General features: G+C 38.2%; 2 protein-coding genes across 3 annotated transcripts in view; one reads left to right on the forward strand and one right to left on the reverse strand.

Moving 5' to 3' along the window:
- LOC139945617 (serine/threonine-protein phosphatase 2A regulatory subunit B'' subunit beta-like) overlaps nucleotides 1-24,573 on the reverse strand; it is a 41,193-nt gene that overhangs the window by 7,667 nt on the left and 8,953 nt on the right. For both annotated transcript variants that reach the window (XM_071943033.1, XM_071943034.1), the window contains 7 exons: nucleotides 22,536-22,721; nucleotides 19,769-19,872; nucleotides 18,084-18,186; nucleotides 15,444-15,518; nucleotides 3,751-3,837; nucleotides 1,311-1,467; nucleotides 599-650 (listed from right to left, as the gene is read on the reverse strand). In XM_071943033.1, the coding sequence (XP_071799134.1) occupies nucleotides 599-650; nucleotides 1,311-1,467; nucleotides 3,751-3,837; nucleotides 15,444-15,518; nucleotides 18,084-18,186; nucleotides 19,769-19,872; nucleotides 22,536-22,721 (764 nt within the window). The remainder of the gene's footprint in view (nucleotides 1-598; nucleotides 651-1,310; nucleotides 1,468-3,750; nucleotides 3,838-15,443; nucleotides 15,519-18,083; nucleotides 18,187-19,768; nucleotides 19,873-22,535; nucleotides 22,722-24,573) is intronic.
- Nucleotides 8,495-15,559, forward strand: LOC139945616 (uncharacterized). Its single transcript, XM_071943032.1, has 2 exons — nucleotides 8,495-8,603; nucleotides 11,802-15,559. Exon 2 carries the CDS (start codon nucleotides 11,813-11,815, stop codon nucleotides 14,408-14,410), a length of 2,598 nt encoding a protein of 865 aa, XP_071799133.1. The 5' UTR covers nucleotides 8,495-8,603; nucleotides 11,802-11,812; the 3' UTR covers nucleotides 14,411-15,559.

A 24,573-nucleotide genomic window follows, 5' to 3' on the forward strand; every position in this document is an offset into this window, starting at 1 on the left:
TTTTTGTGCTGAAGTAGCTCTGCTCTATGATTTCAGGAAGTGTTGTATAATTTGATAATCGGATGTAAAATGAAATTCAAGATACAAAGTAAGCCTTGTTTGAACAAAAAAATCAAGTTTATCTACAAGAGTGATTCCAAATAGCAAAAATGTCTTAATTTGAACAAACACTAAGACAAGGTTTATCTATTGAAAACCGCAAGACCACCAGACTTGTTCCTCTTGAGTTTACTGGCCAGGGCCCAATTTCATAGAGCTACTTAGCACAAAAATTTGCTTAGCATGAAATTTCTTCCAGTGGTAAAAACAGGATTACCAACCAAATTTTCTTTTGTTGCATATTGCTTGTTACTGGTATTCAGCTGTTGTTTGCTTATCCTGAAAATCACGTGGAAATTTGGTTGGTAATCCTGTTTTTATCAAGGCAAAAAATTTCATGCTAAGCAAATTTGTGTGCTTAGCAGCTCTATGAAATTGGGCCCTGGTGCTAACATCATTGGCAAACCCTGATCCACATAAAATTCCTTAAATCCTGGCAAAACTAGGAGTGGGATTTAGGGTTGCTAAGGATAAAATAAAAACAGTTTAAATCACTCACCTCAACACTGCACCAGGTGAAAATATTCTCTCAATCATCCTAGAAGATATAGCTGGGAAAAAAAAAAAAAAAAATCAAACCACATTTTTACTGGCAATAATTTAACAACATGAATGTATACTGCCCTCTCTTGACCAGAAAGAGAAATGTGATCAGAAAGAAAAACTTTGGTCTGTTTTATTGTTATAAAATTCTAGGAGTAGCAGTATAAAGATTGTGCCGAGGCTGAAGTCTAGTGCAATTACCGTCAGGCTCTGATCTTGTACAATGGTCAACAGGCAATGTGGTGGGAGGGAAAAGACTTCCCTTTCACTGCTTGTACATTTTCAAGCAAAACTCAAGCAGTCTTTTTTTGAAATAGACTGCATTGTATACCACATTCATTGTATTTTCTTTGTAAAGTCTTAGCTAGAAGTACAAAAATCGCTAATTTGGATAAAAAGGCAGGGTGAATGCAAAGCGCCCACAAACTATCCATATTGGACTTCAATATTAAGTTGTGGAACATTAAGACAATAATGCATGGCAAAATAATAGATGACATGTGATGCATGTTCTACCATTGAAACGACAAGGATCTATTTGAGCGGGTCATAATATTCTTAATTTGCAATCAAATGAGTACATATTCTAGGATAAGTAAACAATTCCTCCCCCTTCAAAAGAAGGAAACAAATCGCACAATTTTTCTACCAAACTTCAGAGATCTTACCATGATCGTTATGTTTACTCAAGTCTTTTCTGTCGATGTACAAATCATGATCGCCGTCCAGCTCCCAGAATTTACAGTAGATGACATAGAAATGTTCATAGGAGAAATAATCTAGGATCTGATTGATGTCGTCCTCTTCTTCAAGAAGTGCGATGACCTGAGGAGACGGAGAAAAAGCAAATTAGTGTTACCATGGAAATGTTAACGCTGTGATGTGATTCCACTGTTGTATGCAGTGCTCATTTCACACAAACTGGGACCAATTTCATAAACCCTGAAGCACAACAATTTGCCAAACACTAACAAATCTTGCTTAGCAAAAATACATTATCAGCAAGAATACCATACAGTTACCATTGATGCAACTGGTAACCCACACATTTTGTGCTTAGCAAAGAAGTTTGCTCAGCAGAATTTTTGTATGTAATTGGGCATAGACTCCAATGATTACAAAAAGCCCATCTAGAGAGTTTGAGGTACACTTCAATTTCCGATGTTTTTGGTTTTTAACTTTTTAACATTGGCTGAATAAATATTTCTAATCTTCTAATCTTTTGTGAAGTTCATAAAGCTAGTTTGTGATCTTTGAGGATATCTTTAGGAAACAAGAATTGGATTATAATTTGTTATTTTAAAAATGTGTTGTGCCTTAATTGCAGTAAGCTCATGGGAAAATGAACCGGTCTACGAAACCAAAAACATTAAAGAAAGTTGAAATAAATATTATATAAAACGCAAGAAACACATCAAATGTTTGACAATTGTTAAAAATCTATCACTTCCATTCATCTTCTATCGCCGCAACTGTGCTACAAATACGCCCACTCATGATGTCATAGACACAACAGTATGTTATCTTTATTGTATATCTCGATCTATTTCTGCTTAATCATGCCGAAAACAAACAGTGTCTGAAAACACGTCAAACAAGCTTACGTGCACAATAGGCGGCTGGGATGGCTTAAAGGCACTATAGACACCTTAGATAATTGTTAAAGACCAGTATTCTAACAAATATTTTGAGTAATTACCAATAGTCTGGACAGTGCCTTTAATATTTTAGATGGTTGGTGAGGATTTCCTTGAAACAAAGTCTTCATAATGTTTTTTACTTGGTGTTTCTTTTGGGCGCTCTGGAGCATCATAAATGATTTTATCTTGATGATTTTTGTGAAGCTATAACAATGGTAGTAACTTTGTTTTGACTATCTGACGTTTCAAATGGCATGCAGTTTGTGAGCGTCGGCCTGATACGCTAGGAGAACCCCGGGTCAACTTGGCTTAAAAATGTGCTTAGTAAATACACAATTTTTAATATTATTATTTAAAGGAAGAAATATTCCTAAGAAAGACTGAAGATTCAAACCATCAAAAACACTGTCTTAAAAATCAAAATTAAAAATATTAAAAAGAGATGAAATCTAAAAAATGTAGAAGAAGAAAACAATTACTAGTTGTCCTTATCAGAACGTGATTGTCTAAAAAAGTACACCGAGAGTGCACTGATAGTACAAAAATAGGAGATGATCACAATATTTAAGATGGATTTTAAGATTACTCGTTCCAATCTTGTTGCTTATCTGCTGTTTTAGATCTGATGGCAAGCGCTGACGTGCAGTCCTTCACGTTGCCTACTCCATTGTTGTGATGAGTCGCTTGGGCAACAATCAAATGTTTTAAAACTTGAACAGTAAATAATGTGGAACAAAACAGCTTCGTCATGTAGAAAATATCTTTCTGTTTACCGTTTTCAGAAGTAGGAAAAGGGTGTGGTTGATATGTCTTCCCCAATAGAAGTTTGTTTTTTTTAACTGAAGAAAAAAAAAAAAAAACTATCTCTGAAATTTTGTTCTTCCATTGTTCAGACGTGAGAGTAACTGATTTTTGGGGTTGAACAAAGAATTGACTAGAGTGGGATTCGAACCAACGACCTCCGGATTAACGTGCCGGCGCTCTACCAACTGAGCTATCTAGCCCTATATTGGGTAACTTGGTCGTGATCCCTGGCTACACGGCAGTTAACAGTTGTATGGCTTCTGACTAGCACCCCTGAACAAAGATTTTGACAAAATAGGGACACCGCAATATAGGGCTAGATAGCTCAGTTGGTATAGCGCCGGCATGTTAATCCGGAGGTCGTTGGTTCGAATCCCACTCTAGTAAATTCTTTGTTCAACCCCAAAAATCATTTCAAAATTTACCCAGGCAGTTTCCCTTGATATGTGAGAGGAACTGCTGAAAAAAAAAAAATGAAAAAAAAGTAGGATCCAGATCATAGGAGGTACATTCACCTCAACAGACCTCACAAGAACTAAGTAGCTAAGCACAACACAATTATGCTTACCAGAATATGGTCACCAGCAAAAATGCCATTTTCTCAAAGTACAATCTGTGACAGATATTCTGCAAATTTTTGCTTAGCAAACTTGTAAGTACTCACCGATAATAAGTTACTTTTCCTGAGTTCTGGTAACGTTATTTTACTGTTCCAAGATCTGTTGACGCAGTAAAATATTCTCGCTATCACCTGCAATCAAACAAAAATAAATTTGTTTTTAAAATAAAATTCAAATTGAAGGCAGTGGACAATATTGGTAATTCCTCAAAATAATTATTAGCATAAAACTTTACTTGGTAATGAGTAATGGGGAGAGGTTGATGGTAAAAAACATTGTGAGAAACGGCTCCCTCTGAAGTGACATAATTTGTGAGAAAAAAACAATTTGATTTCGAGACCTCAAGTTTAGAATTTGTGGTCTCGAAATCAACCATCTAAAAGCACACAACTCGTGCGACAAGGGTGTTTTTTCTTTCATTAATATCTCGCAACTTCGACGACCGATTGAGCTCAAATTTTCACAGGCTGTTATTTTATGTATATGTTGAGATACACCAAGTGAGAAGACTGGTCTTTGACAACTGAAACAAAATAAATGGCTCTGTCGGTTTATCTCACATGATTTAGAACAACCCTTGTTATTGTTGTATATATCTGGTAATGAAACTAAGGATGCCTCATACATGTATGTAAACTTAATCACTGTAGCTTGCAAGCCTGAGGAAACCTGCCCTTGCTATGTGAACCAGAAACACTGGGGTTAACCCTTACTCTTCAACGATAATAAGTTTTCTGAAGTGGGATCTTTAACAAGCACTACCAATCTGAGTACACAGGACCTTGCCCCATCTGAAGGTCAAGGCAGTCATAGCATCTTGTTGGACCAGGACTCAAACCCACACTGGTCCACTAGGTACTAACAGAACTTTGAACTGTGAAAAAGTCAAATCCTAGAGATTTCAAACCTTATTTGTTTTATTTAAAGTGTTGTTGTAAAACAAAGTGACAAACGAACAAGGCAAAACACTTGCTCCACTACATCCAATATGAAAACTACGTACAAAACACACTACTGTATTTATGATATAAAATACAGTTAGTGGCCACTTACGCCTCCGAGAAACACTCTGCTACGGTGGAAACATTGGGTTGAGGCCAATTACTATTGTTTGCCTTTTGGTTGGTAAAACAGTTTGCAACAGCTAATTCTTTTTTTTTCCAGAAGGGCATCTCAAGTAATAAGCCCCAAAGAAAACTGTCTGGAACTCTTTTAAGCTACAGGTGAGTCAAAGATTACAATTGATTCCGAGAACCATTCGAAAAACTAAAATATGCAAAACAAGATAACCCCTTTAAACAAACAAGTGACGATTGCCAGATCAGACCTTAGAGTTAACATTCAGATCAATCATGAACACTCCCTCAGGATATTGTTCCTGAAACAGGTCCAGAGAGTCTCAGACAGAACCCCAAAACAAATTTCAAGTCAAAAAGTTAAAGAGGGACTCCAAGGTCAAGTTGAGTTTTTTAGATGCACTCATTTCCCAACTGATAAAATCCTTATAAAAAAAAACGTCCAGGCCTTGAACTTCGCACTTGAAGGGGTACAGCAATTTTCCTGGGGTAAGGGGCAATCTATGATGAAATGTTTGTTTGTATTGGAACTTTGCAAACGGCACCACAGCAAAAGCAAAAGGCACTACTAGCAGGGTGCCATGGTTTATAACCACACACTGGTGTAAAATCCAACTAGTTACGAAATTGTTTACAAGTTTTGCTTTTACAGCATTTAAATAAAATTTCAACAGCTCAATCTTACATTGTCATCATAACAGGCAAGGTATTTAAAGGCAGTGGACACTATTGGTAGTTGTCGAGAACTAGCCTTCACAGTTGGTGTATCTCAACATATGCATAAAATAACAAACCTGTGAAAATTTGAGCTCAATCGGCCTTGAAGTTGCGAGATAATAATGCAAGAAAAATAACCCTTGTCACACGAAGTTGTGTGCCTTTAGATGGTTGATTTCGAGACCTCAAGTTCTAAATCTGAGGTCTCGAAATCAAATTCGTGGAAAATTACTTCTTTCTCGAAAACTATGGCACTTCAGAGGGAGCTGTTTCTCACAATGTGTTAAACTATCAACCTCTCCCCATTACTTGTCACCAAGAAAGGTTTTATGCCAATAATTATTTTGAGTAATTACCAATAGTGTCCACTGCCTTTAAACCTTCTTGAGCACAAGGGCTGACATAAACATGGAATATGCTTTTATCAACTTTTTCAGGCTACATGTATTAAATGTAAATAAACGTCTTGCTGATTTCCGAGGGCAAGAAAATCAGATATAATAGTAGGAATATGATGCCTGTCATTAAAATAATAAATCATTACATTGTAAAATACACATCCAAAGAAAAAAATGCTGAGTTTTAGATGTGGGGAAACCCTTAAAGGGTCTATGTAACTTTTGTAGGACAAAAAACACAATGTCCACAGATTTACACTAAACTTACACAGTTTGAAGATAATGATAGTAGAAAGCTTCCCTGAAAATATTACGTGCTTAGGTGCTGTAATTTTTGGGAAATGAGTAAAACAATGTCATGAAAATAATTTTCATCTCATGAGACGAAATATATTTTAATCATCTACAAACATATTTTCATGACATTGTTTTACTCATTTCTCAAAAACTAAAGCACCTCAGTAAGTAATATTTGAAGGGAAGCTTTCTACTATCATTATCTTCAAACCCTGTAAGTTTATTGTTAATCTATGGCCATTTTGAAAAAGTACCCAAATCCTTTAAATCAGATAGTGACTGAAAAACCAATCCACATACAGGGCTCTGGTCTGAGGTGGGATTCGAACTGGGGTCCACAGAGGGGAAAGGCATGCAGGGAATAAACCACTGAGCCAGCTTGATGCTCCTAGTACGCAACCGGAAAAAAAAAACATGGTCATCCATCAGTGTTGAATGTTTGGGTATTTTTATCAAAGAAGAAAGTACTGTTAAAGATTTGAAAAAGTATATAAAAGAAGGCACCCTGAGGATTGATCAGTGACCTTTGACCCATGAACTATGACCCGTGACATATGTCTGACCCGATCAGCTTAAGATAAGCTATTACTCACGTCAGCACCCTTAGGAAAATACAGTGTTTGTCAAATTGGGTTACGGAGGTCAAAACGTGACAATATTTATCTATCTGATAGTCAGCAGCAAACGTGACTTAAGAAATAAATCAAGATTGTTTGCCATTTGGGGATATTAAGACCCTTTTTAAGTTTTGTGAAAATGTTTTAAAGGCTCTTGATACAAATAGCATGTTCTACGGTCAAGTTCAGTTTGAAACATTTAGGTTCAATAATTCTCCTGTGAGCTGTCCCTTTAAAGAGCAATGTTTGATGAAGAATTCCTATCAAAAGAGTATCTCAGAAAATAACATTTTACACCATTTTAAAGTGAAGTTTGGAGACTTGTAATTTTCTCCCCAAAGACTCTATCAATTGGAAAATGAGTGCAAAATGAGTACATCACAAACCTGAACTTGACCTTAGAGCCACTCATTAAAAATGAAATTGTGTTTAAAAGTATATAAATGAGCTAAGGCTTAATGAACCATCTGAAGGATGAAGCAATTATGGTAAAGTATCTTGCTCAAGGATATAAGCACACAACACAGGACTCAAACCCACACTCTGCTGCTCTTAATCGCCAGGCCACGACATGGCTCATATAGCATTAAAGGCACTGGACACTATTGGAAATTACTCAAAATAATTGTTAGCATAAAAACTTACTTGGTAACGAGTAATGGGGAGCTGTTGATAGTATAAAACATTGTGAGAAACAGCTCCCTCTGAAGTAACGTAGTTTTTGAGTGAGGTAATTTCTCACTCAAATAGTATGAAAGACTTCAGCTGAAGTGTTTTATAATGCATCTGAAAGCACACAAATTTATGCAACAAAAGTTTTTCTTTCATTATTCTCTTGCCACTTCCATGACCAATTGAGTAAAAATTTGCACATATTTGTTATTTTATGCATTATGTTGAGATACAACAAGTGAGAATACTGGTATTTAACAATTACCAAAGGTGTCCAGTGCCTTTAACGCTACCATACGTGAACATTTAGCATGTTGCTATTTTTTAATCTTCTGAAATGATTCTAAGGGACAAACACTGCAAGACATCTATCCTATTATGTGGCAAATTGCTACCTTCCAAAACGGTTACCAAGGTAAAGTATGATTCTTTGAAAGTTCAAGAGAGTTAAGCCCTTGCCCTTGATCAAAACAAGCTACCACGCTTTATCTCCACAAAGGTGTGAAGTAAACCTTATCGCTCATTCTCGGTTGAATTTCCGTACAGCTGTGGCTTGAAGACAAGACAAGTTAAGCCACACCCTAATCCTGACCTACAGGCAAAATTCACAAACACCGCTAAGCATGAAAACAACCAGCTAAGCAGTACAGGGTTACCAACCAAAACGCATTGTGACATATTAAGTTTTTGAATGGTTCCCTGTCAATGCAAGCTTAGCAGATATACTTGTTGACACATCACCACTAAAAACCACTGCTCCCTGAAACACCTGGAGAAATTACACCAGCTGTCCTGTGATTGGCTGAAAAGTTTCTGAATAGGCGGGGCTTCACAGCTGTCACTAGTTGGTCTACCAAAGAGGCGGGACTCTAAACAAAAATACAGCATCTGATTGGTCAGTCATGGTTTGATATAGTCTCCAATACTGTGTTCTGATTGGTTGGAGAGCTGGTTGAGCCGTGAAGTGAAAGGATTTAAAGTAAGAGACAAAGCCATGACCCAAACCACAGAGCCTCTTGGAGCAGTTAGTGGTGTGTCTCTAAGGAGTTGTCTTAAGACACTGAGACTACTCAATCTGATTAATCTTCAACATCTTCAAGACATTTGTCTTCATCAACTGGTGAGTAAATATTGAAATATTCTCAAAACAGACTCTTTACGAAATTTCATTAATTTGAATGATCAAATGGTCAACTAGAAGTAATGTATGGGATTTGAGGCAGTGCATGGTGAGGGATCAATATTGGTTTGCGGTAACATCGTGTGTGTATCTACTTGCCAGGTAGAGTTTGTTCTTTAAAGCCAGTGGACACTATTGGTAATTGTCAAAGACTAGGCTTCACAGTTGGTGTATCTCAACATATGCATAAAGTAACAAACCTGTGAAAATTTGAGCTCAATCGATCATCGAACTTGCGAGATAATAATGAAAGAGAAAAACACCCTTGTCACACGAAGTTCTGTGCGTTTAGATGGTTGATTTTGAGACCTCAAGTTCTAAACATGAGGTCTCAAAATCAAATTCGTGGAAAATTACTTCTTTCTCGAAAACTATGGCACTTCAGAGGGAGCCGTTTCTCACAATGTTTTGTACCATCAACCTCTCCCCATTACTCGTCACCAAGAAAGGTTTTATGCTAATAATTATTTTGAGTAATTACCAATAGTGTCCACTGCCTTTAAAGAACTGTCTGGCTTTAAATTCTACTCCTGTTGATGACTAAAGCAAGCTAGTCAAAACGTTGAGACCAATATTAAGAAGTCCCTACGCTTTATAGTTACTGAAGTTATCAACAATCCACTAAAAGCTAATAATGTTAGTAGTCCCTGCCGATTTTCTACCTTCTGCCCAGGTAGTAGTTTAAAGCAGGACCGTTCTTTTCAGAACCGAGAAGTCTCCCAAATTCCTAAAATCTGTTGGCGATGGTAGAATATAAAAGCAAGACAGTTTTCTAAAAGCGCAAACTGTTCATTTAGTGAGCATAAAATTCTTTCCTGTTATTGCCATTTTGCAGTTGTTGGTCGGATAGTAAAAATAACACACAACCAATTTTTAAAAACTAAAATAATAATGATAACAATAATAAAATAGTCAGTGAACAAGATGTCTTCAAAACAAAGTCTGCATTATGGTTAAATAAGTCAGGAGACCACGCTAAAATGGTTCACATTCTGTAAACACGTCCATCGTAAAAACTCCTAAGTTTCACTTTGACTTCACACTATGGATGAGCTTTTAACCTGAGTATTTTACCAGGCCATTTCAATTACTTCACCATTTCTTCTATATTTAAATTAATACATAATATGGATTATAATGCGCACATCTCCGAAAAACCAATCAAGGCAAAAAAAAACCCCAAAAAACATCATTTGTATGTATGACTTGGAAACAGTATTGAGATTGGCACACTTATATTTCTAAAGACTTCTCAAGACTTTGTGCAAGGAAATCCAGATGTTTAAGAAACTGTCTTGATTTCTTATGAATACTCCGGAATTTTCCTTACAACAAACAGACCTTTTGTGTCAGTGATGTTTGAAGCTTTGCATGGTGTGGAAATAAAAATGTAAATGATTAGTAAATTTGTGAGTACAACCAACTGTACGTTTGGGGGGGATTGTTGGAGCTGAAAAGAGCAGGATCCAATTTCATGGCTCTGCTTACCGTAAGCACAGAATCTGCGCTTACAGAAGCAGGGAATTCTGTGCTTACGGCAAGCGAACGTTTCATGGGTTTACGGCGAATTTATGCTTCTGTGCGTGCGTACTCCAGGTTACTAGGCATTCTATGCTTACAAGGCTAGCGCAGAAATTTGGCACTTGCACGTAAGCGGGGATCATGATCGAAAGTACAGCAATCGGCGGTAAGCAGAGCCATGAAATGTGGCCCTGGTTTTGTCTCAACATTTAGAGCAGTATAGTCTCAGACAAGCAGTGAGAAAAATGGGAGATACACATGGATGACCATACTGTACACTGCAAGTTTAAAGCCATTGGACACTTTCGGTTCACAGTATTGTCCAAGGCCCACACTTCGTGTATCACAACTTATATATTTTTTTATACAATAACAAACCTATGAAAATTTAGGCTCAATTGGTCATCGGAGTCGGGAGAAAATAACGGGAAAACCGACCCTTGTTTCTATATGTTTCGCCGTGTCATGACATATGTTTAAAATAAATCCGTAGTTCTCGACATCAAGAATTTATATTGTTTTAATGTTTTCTCAAAAAGTAAAGCATTTCATGGAATAGTATTTCAAGAGAAGACTTTCACCATTACCCTGTAAGTTATTTGTAAATCTGTGAACTTCTAATTTTTTTTCTGTTCCGAAAGTGTCCAATGGCTTTAATGGTAGTTAGTTGACACTGTATTCAACTGATACATTCATATGTGACTACGTACGTGACTTTTTATTGCTTCACCCTCAAAACTGTTTGACCCTCTTCCTACACAAAATGTCAAAATATTTTTAATATGTGGCCGGAAACACAGATTGTAGTAAAAGTGAATTAGATCAAAGTTCTGCTCAAGTCTTTCAAAATGCTTGTTCATCTGAGAGGAAATATGAAAGACATTACAATAACACAAAACACTGACACAAACAAAACCGAAAAAAATGCTTGACAAAGGGGGTCAAATATAAAGACAAAATGTTAAAAGACAAAATGTAAACATTTTGTTAAACATTTTGTTGTAACAGGCAGTGAAAGTGAACTTGTGAACTAAAATGTCAACGTTATCTGGTTGATGTGTCTAGTAGGATTCGATATAAAATTATGGTGAAGTCATACTTTTATGAAATTGAGTAGATCATCAGAAAATGGAGAGAGAAAAAAATGGGCTCAATTTCATAGAGCTGCTAAAGCACAAAAAGTAGCTAAGCACGACAACATTGTGCTTACTAGAATTAGGTTACCAGCCAAACTACCATGTTACATACAAGACTTGAATCCTGCTCTTTTTTGCTAAGTTTTAAAAGTAGAAAAAAGTTTTAAGAATATTTTTTGCTTTTTAAAAGCAGCCCTACGAAATTGGGCCCAGTGGCTTTTATTTAATGTCAGTGCCCCGTTCATTTGAATAATGGACTTTTAGGATTAATATTACCAGAATAAAATTTTACATTAATAACTAATGTGATAACTTTTATTCTATAAATCTACATTCATACAAGATTGAAACAATCCAACAGCTAAAAAAAAACATGTTTACTTTGCCTTGAAATGGAGAGAGAGCATTTACACGATTACAAAAAGTGAACAAAATTAAAATTTCTAAAATTTTCTATCACTTCTTTTGACTTTTTACATAGGTTTGACACCAATGCATTCCAACATGGGCTGCACATCAGTGATCATTCTGCTACTTCTACCATCTATTTTGATAGCCATGCCCACTGGTCCAGTCCCCCAGTACACCCAGGAAGCAAACGCAACTGTTGCGACAGATACGGTAACTGACGTGGTTTCTGTAGACTCGTCATCAGAGCAAATGTCTCCATCAACTACAGGATCCAGTACATCAGAAAACAATGCCACCCTGATGACCCAGAGCGACACACCAGATACCACACAAGCAGCCGTCCATGGCAATCTCACAGAAGAACCACCAAACTCTCATCCAGCCGGAACAACGCAAGTGATGACATCATCAATCTCAACCAGTCGTCCTGGCGACAGTGATGACACAGTAATACAAGACGCAATGGAGATCAACATAGAGGGCGACATCACCAATGATTCCTCAACGACTATGCAGTGGCAACCGGAAGTAAACGAGACAACAGCAGCTCCTCCCTTGACAATAAGAAGCCAGAATGTGTCTCGCCCATCCTCCGACGAACGGACTGAGAGTGAAACTACAACCCAAGAACCCAGCACAACCGCCAATACCACCCGACTAACCACTCCATCTGTGACTCAAACTAATACGCCAGACCGAACGTCCATCCAAGTGACTAATTCAAACAACACCAATAATGTCGACCAAACTCTGAGCCAATCCACACAGGTTCCAAACTTAGATAACACCCTAACTACACCGCAAACCGACACTGAGATAGAGGATGATATCTTAAGAAGATGTCGCGCCCTTCTGCAGTCAACTATACAACACCCCTCACCCCAACGACCCACCCCCGAGGAACCCTCCACACTATCCCAACAAACAACCCAACAGATGCCCTCCGAACCGTCCCACCAAGGTACCTCACAGCCTCAATCAGAAACAGCCTCACAGTCACAATTTCCAGTCATTCAATCGAGTGTTTCTTCACGAACACCCAGCCCAACCGACACCCACATTAGTGTTCAGACAGTCTCACAGTCACCCACAGAGGCAGCTTCCATTGTAACACAGGCACCTACTTCAGTATCAGTTACCCAGACTCTCTCCTCAATAACAGCAACAAGCCCAACTCAAATGAGTGGCAATAGTACACAGAATCACCATGAGGGTACTGAAATCATGAGGCAATGTAGGTATTTGCTCAATACTCCATCACAATCATCTCAACACACTACCACTCCGCAACCTTCAAAGTCATCCCATGAAACTAACCCTCAGCCACAAGCACAATCATCCCTACAAACACACCCTCTGCAACCCTCACAATCATCCCATCAAACTAACCCTACACCAACCTCACAACCGCAGCCAACCTCACAACCATCCCCTCACACTACCCCTCCGCAACCCTCACAATCATCCCATCAAACTAACCCTACACCAACCTCACAACCTCAGCCAATCTCACAACAACCATCTGACCAAACTAACCCTCCACAACCCTCACAACCACCCCCTCACACTACCCATCCGCAACCCTCACAACCATCCGACCAAACTCACCCTCAGCCAACCTCAAAACCATCCGATCAGACCCATTTACCTCAATCAACAGTAACCTTCAACACAACGCATTCTCCCACTCAACAAACCACAGAAATGGTTACTCAAACTACTCAGCAACTATTAACTGAAACTCAATCCCTCATGGAGACTTCACACGTGACCATTACACAGGCACCCACTCAACAAAACCCAGAAATCGTAACTTCAAATACTCAGCAGCCATTATTAGATACTCCACCATCCAATTCAACTATGACCTTTGAGCGAACAACTCTTCCCCACACAACCAATCACACCACATACCCAATAGATACCCTCCAAACCATCCCAGCAAACAACCCCACAGATGCCCTCCAAACCATCCCAGCAAACAACCCCACAGATGCCCTCCAAACCATCCCAGCAAACAACCCCACAGATGCCCTCCCAACCATTCAAGCAAACAACCCCACAGATACCCTCCCAACCATTCAAGCAAACAACCCCACAGATGCCCTCCCAACCATTCAAGCAAACAACCCCACAGATACCCTCCAAACCATCCCAGCAAACAACCCCACAGATGCCCTCCAAACCATTCAAGCAAACAACCCCACAGATACCCTCCAAACCATTCAAGCAAACAACCTCACAGATGCCCTCCAAACCATTCACGCAAACAACCCCACAGATGCCCTCCAAACCATCCCAGCAAACAACCCCACAGATGCCCTCCAAACCATTCAAGCAAACAACCCCACAGATGCCCTCCAAACCATTCAAGCAAACAACCCCACAGATACCCTCCAAACCATCCCAGCAAACAACCCCACAGATGCCCTCCAAACCATCCCAGCAAACAACCCCACAGATGCCCTCCCAACCATTCAAGCAAACAACCCCACAGATACCCTCCAAACCATTCAAGCAAACAACCCCACAGATACCCTCCAAACCATTCAAGCAATCAACCCCACAGATACCCTCCAAACCATCCCAGCAAACAACACCACTCCAAACCCAACAACAAATGCAAACACTACACAGGCATCAGCTAAACTGAGGTCAGGGAGTAACATAGTGGTCTGAAGGTAACATAGAAGTAAAACGTTGTGTTTTTGTCAACGGACAGGAATAAGTGCCAGGGTAGATGTATACTCAAGATAATGTACCAGCTGATGGGAAAACTAAAGGCACTGGACATATTTGGTACTGAAAATGTATACTAGCATACAAACTTTGGTTATGAGCAACGAAGAGCTGTTGATGGTATAAACACTGTGAAAATCGAATCTCTCTCTGAAGTAGTGTAGTTTTTGAGAAAAAGGCTGTTTCTCATTAAAATATTTGAATCTGAGAAAGACTACAGGCCTGATTTCTCAGACATCTGAAAGCACACAAATTTGTGTTCACTAGGGTGTTTTTTCTCTCATTATTATCTTGCAACTTCAATTGAGCCCAAATTTTCACACATTTGTTATTTGATGCTGTTTGGGTACTCCAAGTGAGAAGACTGGCCATGACAATTACCAAACATGTCCAGTGCCTTTAAATACAAGTCCTATTGAATAATTTTATATTATATGCCTAAATATAAATAATCATGGCAATTGCTTGTGTAAAGGTTTGCTGAACTGTAAGCTAATTATAACTTGAATAATGTTTCAGATTTGAATTTTATAAAAGCATGAATCATCTTAACGCAACATTGAAACTTTTTTTAAAGCATGTTTGTAAATTATGTAGTCTTAGTGTAAATTTTACTCTCAGAATATGAATTTTCAAGTACCAATTATAACCAGTTAGCAAAAGCTTTGCCTTTCTAAAGTTTAGTTCATACGAATGCAAATGCGAATTTTGACGTCACAAATTTGCAACGAATAATTTGAAAGTGTTTAGCTGTAGGCTAAAACTCACAGCGAAAACATTCACACCAAAAACAGAACTGTGACGTCAAATTCGTTTCTCATGAGGCATTCGCAGAAAGTATGAACCGGGCTTAACTGTTAGGTTTGACAAGATGGTAGTTCTACTTAAGGATAGGGTCATAATTCAAAGGCAAATTACTAAAATGTGATAAAAATATGGGTTTAAGATTTTAAATAAAAATGTTTGCACTTACCGTATGTACATATCTGGAATGGAATTCTGGTGCATCTATTAGAAACGTGAGGCCCGGATGGGTGTCCACAACATCCTAGAAAAAAATAAACAATCATATATTTGCTTTCAATTATATTTGTGATTTGTTGTCTATTACTTTAAGTTTTCTTTTTGTTGATACGTCTATTAGTATTAAAGAGTGGCTCCAAGGTCAAATTCAGTGTTGTGATGGACTTATTTTCCAACAGCTAGAGTCCTTATAAAAATGGGGGAAAATGGAAGCTCTTACCTCCTGTTAAAACGGTATAAAATGTCAGTGTTTGATGCAGTGGACACTATTGGTAATTACTCAAAATAATTATTAGAATAAAACCTTAATTTGTAACGAGTAATGGGGAGCTGTTGATAGTATAAAACATTGTGAGAAACGGCGCCCTCTGAAGTTCATAGATTTTGATTTCGAGACCTCAGATTTAGAATTTGAGGTCTCGAAATCAAGCATCTGAAAGCACACAACTTCGTGTGACAAGGGTGTTTTTTTCTTTCATTATTATCCACTATTATATTATTATAAAAACTGAACTTGACAGTGAAACACCTCTTTAACAATATATCCCACGGATGTTTCAGATGGTAATTAACAGAACACTTGGATAGTCTCATGGTTTTGGGTCATCCCTCTGTCTCCGCGATGCCCAGACATCTACAAGACATCATGCTGTCTTTAAGATGCAGTCACTAAAGATGGCTCTCTCAGCATGGGAGACTATACAGCCATCTCTGGAACCAAGAGAAATGTCGAGATGCTACTTAAAGGGGCTGTGTCGTCATGATCGAAGCAAGCCTTTGGCTGTATGATGAACTTTCCCCTAATAAACCATTGGTGTGTTAGATTTGAATATTGTCTGGTACAATGACGTGCCTGATCGCAAGTTACCACTTAAGTTTGAATTTCTCAGACTCTCATGTAGTTGCTATGTCACATGATTCCAGGCCAGCTTGTGCATAGTTACTCAAGAGACTGTGAACAACCATACCTGATTCTGATTGATTGTGTGTTGCACAATGGTACCAGAATTTGCTCATCTGGACCCAATTTCATGGCTCTGCTTACCGCCGAATTCTGCGCTTACGATCACGATTCCCCACTTACTACCTCGCAAATGTCTTTTTACACGTACAGGCCTGATATTTCACAGAGGCAACAAAGGCAATTACCTCCGTGCCCCCTGGTCAATGCCTTACGTGCCCTTGAAATGCTCCAGTACAAATTTTCATTTCCTTCATAGGCTGCCCTTTACCAAGGAGCAAATGCCATGGTGAGTTGCCCTTTCAAAAACAAAGTATTGACCCAATTCACCTGACGTCATCATCAGAATAATCTTGGATGCGCCATTTTGGTGGTCAATGTCAATATGTGTTATTCAGTGAAGTGCTCATTTTAGGCGACGCGACGTGACGTTACACGTAACCCTATTGACCACCAACATGGTGAGCGTGGCATCAGTCGCTGCGTGTGACGCACATGCAAGGGGTCAAAACAGGCCTCCACGCGCAAACGCTCTCCGTAGATATCCTACAGAGAGAGCGTGCAATAACTGGGTGACAGTTTGTCCACCCATGTACACCCCTGCTTTGATCAGGATGACACCTAGCCCCTTTAACAAAGTCTGATTTGTCACAGTGTGGATCTAAGTGGCGAGACCAAGCAACTCACATCTGACCTTAGGCAAGAGGTGACCTACATTCTCCTCAAGAAGACCTCATTCTAAAAATATGTCAACTATAATCGATTAAAATTAGATTTGATACGATTGTGACCTCAGCTATGTGGTGATGAGAGATTAAATATATTGATCCATTCTCCCTGATTAAAGGAATACGTTGCCTTGGATCGGTCGAGTTGGTCTTTGAAAAGCGTTTGTTATAAAATGTATATAGGTAGAAAGATGCTGTTAAAGTAGAATACAATGATCCACACAAACATGCCTCGAAATTGTATGGTTTTCCTTTTACCTCGTCGACTAACACAGTCGGCCATTTATGGGAGTAAAATTGTTGACTCCCATAAATGGCCGACCGTGTTAGTTCGCACAGTAAAAGGAAAAGCACGCTATTTCGAGGCAAACTTGTGTGGATCATTGTATTCTACTTTTAAAACATCTTTCCAACCATATGCATTTTATAACAAACGGTTAAAAACGCTTTTTTTATAGACCAACTCGTCCGATCCAAGGCAACGTGTTCCTTTAAGCTGACACAAGAAATTGACAACTTAAAAATATACCCTTTAATTGGTTATTGTATTTAACACAGCAGATACTGTTATTACTTATATCATATGAATTTGGATGAATTATCTGATGAAGATAACTTTTTTTTTTTTAAGGATTTTTTTAAATTTTAGACACCCCCAACCCTTAAAATCGTTAACTTTTTCCTTGACTGGGACTCAAACCCACACTCTGCTGAGCAAAAACACAAGAGCTCGAGTCCGATTCTTAGCCACGACACACCAACAATGGACAAAACAAAAAAAGATAAAAGCTCAATGTCTGGTCATAAAGACCTGGAAGTGGTCTGGGAGAAAACGGCAAAATATTGAAAACATTTCGGACAAGAAAAAAAACGTTTTGATGAGAAAAACCTTCTTGCTTACCTGCATAAATGAGTAGAAGTCGTCCGGTTCGATATAATTACAACCTCGTTTGGCGATCAATCTAAAAAATCTCGCAGCATCATCATGGCAATCTCTTGTCAGGCTAAAGAAACAAAATATAACGTTCATCAATTTACAAAATTTTCTTTTTTGATGTTTAAAAATTGGAGGCGCTTCAAGAGGTCTTTTTCTACTGGCAAATTTAACTTGACATTTTAGCCCCTCTTTAAAGTGAACACTATCTTCTTGTCCAAGATTTAAAACTAAAGGCAGAAGATAATTCAATCCAGATTTTATCGCCCACTCTGCAGTGAGTTAACAATAATGCAACATCAGAAAAAAAGAATCCTTCTAAAGATCAACCCATCTGTCCCTAAGAACGACTGTCCCTCCTCCCCAATAAAAAACTGATATCGCCTCATCCCTCACAGCATCAGAAACTCATCTGCTTCCATGACAGCAACCTCTTTCAAATGTCTCTGTTTTTTCAGCAGGTAAATATAACCCCAAGTGTTAACAGCTTAGCTTTACTGACAAAATCACAATCTCAGATCCCGGGCCCTCCATCTGGCAAAAAGATCCAACATAACCAATTCACCATCGGGGCTTAGCTTCCGTAGAAGTCTGCCGTAGCATTTTTAAACTTCCTGAGCACCCGTACGAGACAGGATCATATTCCTGGTTCGATCTGCAGCATATTGAGCCATAGCACCTTGTAAACCATAACATGTTGCTATTAAAGGCAGTGGACACTATTGGTAATTACTCAAAATAATTATTAGCATAAAACCTTTCTTGGTAACGAGTAATGGGGAGAGGTTGATAGTATAAAACATTGTGAGAAACGGCTCCCTCTGAAGTAATATAGTTTTGCGAGAAAGAAGTAATTTTCCACAAATGTGATTTTGAGACCTCAGATTTAGAATTTGAGGTCTCGAAATCAAGCATCTGAAAGCACAAGTGTGACAAGGATATTTTTTCTTTCATTATTATCTCGCAACTTCGACGACCGATTGAGCTCAAATTTTCACAGGTTTGTTGCTTTATGGTATGTTGAGATACACAAACTGTAAAGGCTAGTCTTTGACAATTACCACTAGTGTCCAGTGTCTTTAAAGGAATTGGTCTCACACTTGATACGCCCCTAGGCGTGTGATAAAGCGTTAAAATAAGAACCTAGTAATATTAAAGGAACACGTTGCCTTTGATCGGCGAGTTGGTGTATGAAAAGCATTTGTAACTGTTTGTTATCAAATGAATATTGGTTAGAAAGATGTTTTAATAGTAGAATAAAATGATCCACACAAATATGCCTCGAAATTGCACGTTTTTTCTTATACATACGTCGTGAACTAACACGGCACGCCAATCGTGGAGTCAATGGCCGACCGTGTTAGTTCGCAAAGTAGAAGGACAACCATGCAATTTCGAGGTATATTTGTGTGGATCATTATATTCTACTTTTAAAACATCTTACTAATCATATGCATTTCATAACAAATGGTTTCAATCGCTTTTCATTGACCAACTCGCCAATCCAAGGCAACGTGTCCCTTTAATAATACTAGGTTCTTGTTAGCGTTTGTTCAAAGCGCCTTGGGGCATTTCAAAGCGCTCAGTATTTCTTTCCTGCAAGGTAAAATATGTGGAGCTACATTTTAATATGTCCCTGTAATGTATTATACCTTTTCCACATGGTTAAGAACATCTGTGATGTGACGTAGCCAACACTGTCTCCTTCAGCTGCAGCGTATAGTGGCATCTTCCAATACTTTGGGCATTTGCACGCCTGTAAAGAACATTAACAAGCAAAGGTTAATCATAGTGCGGTGCACTCTGAATGGTGGTGTGAACTTCACGCGGGCACAAATCTTGCCAGATACAACTTTGATTATAAATGTTAATTATCTAAATGTTATGTGGATCTATCATACAAATAAACAAACAAATACCTCCCTCACCTCGAAAAACATAAATATGTAAATGTCAAGAAAGAAAAAAAATGGGAAAAAAAAGTTCAGACAGTTTTCATATTATATGGACTGGTGCATCTTAAAAGTTGTAGTGATAAAAAAGTTTTAAAGGCATATTTTTTGACAATCCTTTTTCACAGTTCTCGCCACTGGGGCGCACACAATACTAAGCATGTGTGCGCGCGATCAAAGCAACAAAAAAGGACCGTGATGTCTGCTGCCGACAGCGTCTCAAAAGTCTCCCATTGGATCGGATAAATATTCAAGCACGTACTTGTGAACCAATCCGTTGGATTCACTAGTTTTCACAGCATTGTTAAACGAATAATGATGTGATACACAAAGAATACTGGTCTTTGACAATTACCAATAGTGTCCAGGGTCTTTAAAGATGCTCCCTAAACATTACATTTTGTACAATGTACAATAAGAAAATTATAAGAACTTCTTTAGACATAACCAACTTTTTGTAGCATAACTCTTTTGAAATTTGAGTAGCCATAAGAAACCAGGCTTGACAATTCGTCCGTAACGTCTAGTATAGATGAAAACAAAAAAACGCCAGATCTGCCACGGCTAGGGACTAAAGAAGACCTACAAATCAAACCATGCTGATCATCCTTCAATGCCATGGAACACTTCAGTAATTTTTGTAAATCAAGTCTCAATTAGATTTCTTCAATTCGTGCCAGATGGTACTTTCATCTTCCAACTACCCATGCTTGACCGCTTAGATTAAAGGGAAGATATACGCTTTGGTAGTCACTCTTACAATTAATGGAAATAAAATTGGCTAGAAGTAAACAAACTTTGGGTAGTATAAAACATTTTGAGAATCATTTCACTTATGAAGTAATGGTTATGGAAAATGGTATCAAATTTTACCCTCCAAAATTTGGATCAGAGAAGGTCTACTGAAAGAAACGTTTCTCAGATTGTGTATTCCAATTGCAGATTATTCTCCCTGCGTGAACATAACCACTCCAGATTTTCGGTGATGTCTCAAAAATGCTACCATCTTTTGAAATTAAATTTTCACAGGTTCATTTTATTGTAATTATATAGGATTAAAGGCAGTGGACACTATTGGTAACTACTCAGAATAGTTATTAGCATAAAACCTTTCTCGATTATTAGTAATGGGGAGAGGTTGATATTATAAAACATTGTGAGAAACAGCTCCCTCTGAAGTAATGTAGTTTTCGAGAAAGAAGTAATTTTCCACGAATTTTATTTCGAGACCTCAGATTTAGAATTTGAGATCGCGAAATCAAGCATCTGAAAGCACACAACTTCATGTGACAAGGGTGTTTTTTTCTGTCATTATTATCTCGCAACTTCGATGACCAATTGAGCTCAAATTTTCACAGGTTTGTTATTTTGTGCATATGTTGAGATACACCAAGTGAGAAGACTGGTCTTTGACAATTACCAATAGTGTCCAGCGTCTTTGAAACAATTAAACAGTTCCAAAAAAACCCAAGATACACTGTGTCTTTAAATAAGCAGAAATGTCAACAGTTGACCAGAAATCTTTCTTCTATTACCAACTTGTCATCTGCACATCTGTACTACCAAATGTTCTCAGTGTACTTTTAACCATGCATCACCAATCAGCTTATTTAGTATTGACCACTCGGTATCAGAGTACCAGAATACCAGGCATACTGGGTTGAATTGTTTCTACAGCCGGCAATCAAATAACTATGATGATATGGACGCACTTATCAGGAGATTGTTTTCATATATTTCATTTCAATTCAGGGATAGTGTTTGTGTAAAAAATGTTAAGGGTGTGGAAGACACAAAACAAAGCTTCAACATCCAAGATTGCTTTGTGTATAATTGATACTCTGCGGAAGTAAAAGAAATTGCAAGACAAGTTCTCAAGAACAAATCTACACAACAAAGTAGGCCTATATAAAGGTGCTACCGCAAACTATACCTTTTCCATATGTTATACAGAAAGAAATGCCATTTGAAGGTTACATTATCATTCAGTAACACCATGTGTGTATCTACTTGCCAGGTAGAGTATGTTCTTTAAAGAACTGTCTTGCTTTGTTCTGCTACCGCGGAGTAGATTTCTCGTATTTTTTGGGAGACTTCTCAGTTCTGAAAAGAACTATCCTGCTTTTTAACCACTACCTGAGCAGAAGGTAGAAAATCTTCTAGGACTACTACTTTAGCTTATAGGATCATTATTAACTGCACCACCGTGGAGCGAGTTCTTAATTGGTCTTAACGTTTTGAAGGTTGGTAAGACACTGCTCTAGAATTGCAAGGGTCGTGGGTTCATATCCCACCCGAGTAACATGCCTGTGATATTTTTTTCACAGGACTCGGGAAAGTACTGAGTATACAGTGCTTACACACATCGGTGTATGGGTAAACACAAAAAATTAACATTTGAAGAATGTTTCCATTTTTCTATGTATTATTCAAAAACCAGCCATAAAACCAAGAAAATTCACCCTACCATAGCAACCTTATCCATTTGATGTTTGTATGCTTTCCCTTCCGGTAAGGCGTTGAAGAGCTGAGACAACCTCTGGATGACTTGCTCTGCCTCCTCACTAGGGACAGGACGACCCATGGGGAAGTAGAACTGGGGGACGTGGATCTTCTGAGCGGTGGAGTTGGCTTGCCGTTGATTCCTGAAGAACTAAAGGATCAAAACGTAAAAAGGAAATTTTTAAAATTTTTATTTTGCCTTCGAGAAAGACTGTGCTAGGGTCAAAACATCAGGTCATTTACTTGGTTGTGCATACCATACAGCAGGTCCTTTTAGTTGGTAAGCAGTTTCCAACAGCTAATTCTATTTTCTAATCTATTATTGGATGATACTAAAAAGGTTTCTGTATACAGCACAGATAATTAAGATTATTCTGACAAAAAAAAAACAGGTTCTGACTTCAATACCCCAATGCACAAACTAATTATTGGGCCAATATGCGCACATTTCTAGACAATACACACAACAAAAGTAGGGAAATGTTATAAAGCATCAAGAGGAAAGCAATAAAATGCTCCAGAGTGCACTGTGGGGCTTTTTAAACCAAATTAAACACCAAGTAGTTTTAAAACCATGCAAAGTCGTGGCCTTGTACTTACTAGGCTCTTTATCACAAAGTCATGACCCTGCCAATTTAAAATGGCTGTTGAAGACCTTGTGGCCACTCTTTTACTCCCTTCATAGTTAGGCCTTGAATTTCGTTCTTTAAGGGTCACAGCAATTTTACTCTGATAAGGGGAACTTCTATGTGACCTTTTAAAATTTGTAATGAAACTTTGCAAAGCAACGGAAATTGATGGGGTGCCATGGGTTATTTTTGAGGACTGCATAGTTTTTAAAGGGAACGATACTAAATATTGCGTTTGACTTAAAGGCAGTGGACACTATTGGTAATTACTCAAAATAATTATTATCAAAAAAACCTTACTTAGTAATGAGTAATGGGGAGCTGTTGATATTATAAAACATTGTGAGAAACGGCTCCCTCTGAAGTAACGTAGTTTTCGAGAAAGAAGTAATTATCCACGAATTTGATTTCCAGACCTCAGATTTAGAATCTGAGGTCTCAAAATCAAGCATCTGAAAGCACACAACTTCATGTGACAAGGTATTTTTTTTTCATTTTTATCTCGCAACTTCGACAATTACCAATAGTGTCCACTGTCTTTAAGGTTTTGAAGGAGGTTGCTGTATGCATTTGAATAATTTCTAAATTTCAACTTCATAACCAAGTTTGAAGGAACTTTAATTGACTGATTTATAGCTCATCAAATATTCCTTCAATGAGCAATAAAAAAGGAATTCTCTCCGACGATCACGTCAATGTATGCAATTAGAAAGGCGCCCGCAAAGCAGACATAAATTGTAACCAAAATACAAGCTTGTCATTCTAAACTACAATCTAATTGCCTCAAGCTGCTGTTTTCAAAACGAAAACACGTCTATCGTTTTATCTTTCTCTTTTATTCTCTCCTTTCATGATTTGTGTGGAATTAGTCAGGATGACACATCTGGTGGTGCTGGATGATGGGGAGTGGATGAACTCATAATTCCACCAAGGACGACTAATTTTGTTTCAGGAATGAAGTAGTGAGAAGGAATTTATTTATGGCCTATCTGGGTTAGTAATGGGGTGTAAGTGGGCAGTGGACGGATGGGGGTTGGGGTTGACTAGAGGGTCCAATTTCATAGAGTCGCTTCAAAGCAGATAATAGTGCTGACAAATTCTCTGCTTAGCAAAAGAAAGCAAGATATTAGTCACAGATTGTACAGGTGACATGCTATTTTGGCTGGTAACCTAATCAGGCATGCAACTGCCCGTTGAAAAAAAAAGAGGAACATTTTCAAAGGCACAAGGCAAGTGCGGAGCGATGCAGCCGAAACGCCACGGGACATGATACCCACAATGGTACCCTAGAAAATGTTGAGGTTTATTATGCTCTTAGGTGCATTGTTAGCATGTACTAGGCTTATTTTACATGATTGTAGTTGTACACTGTTG

This window comes from Asterias amurensis, chromosome 12 (genome assembly GCF_032118995.1).
Source record: "Asterias amurensis chromosome 12, ASM3211899v1".
Lineage (NCBI taxonomy): Eukaryota > Metazoa > Echinodermata > Asteroidea > Forcipulatida > Asteriidae > Asterias > Asterias amurensis.

Coding starts and splice junctions, on each gene's coding strand:
- LOC139945616 (XM_071943032.1), top strand. CDS start 11,813: ATGCATTCCAACATGGGCTGCACATCAGTGATCATTCTGCTACTTCTA.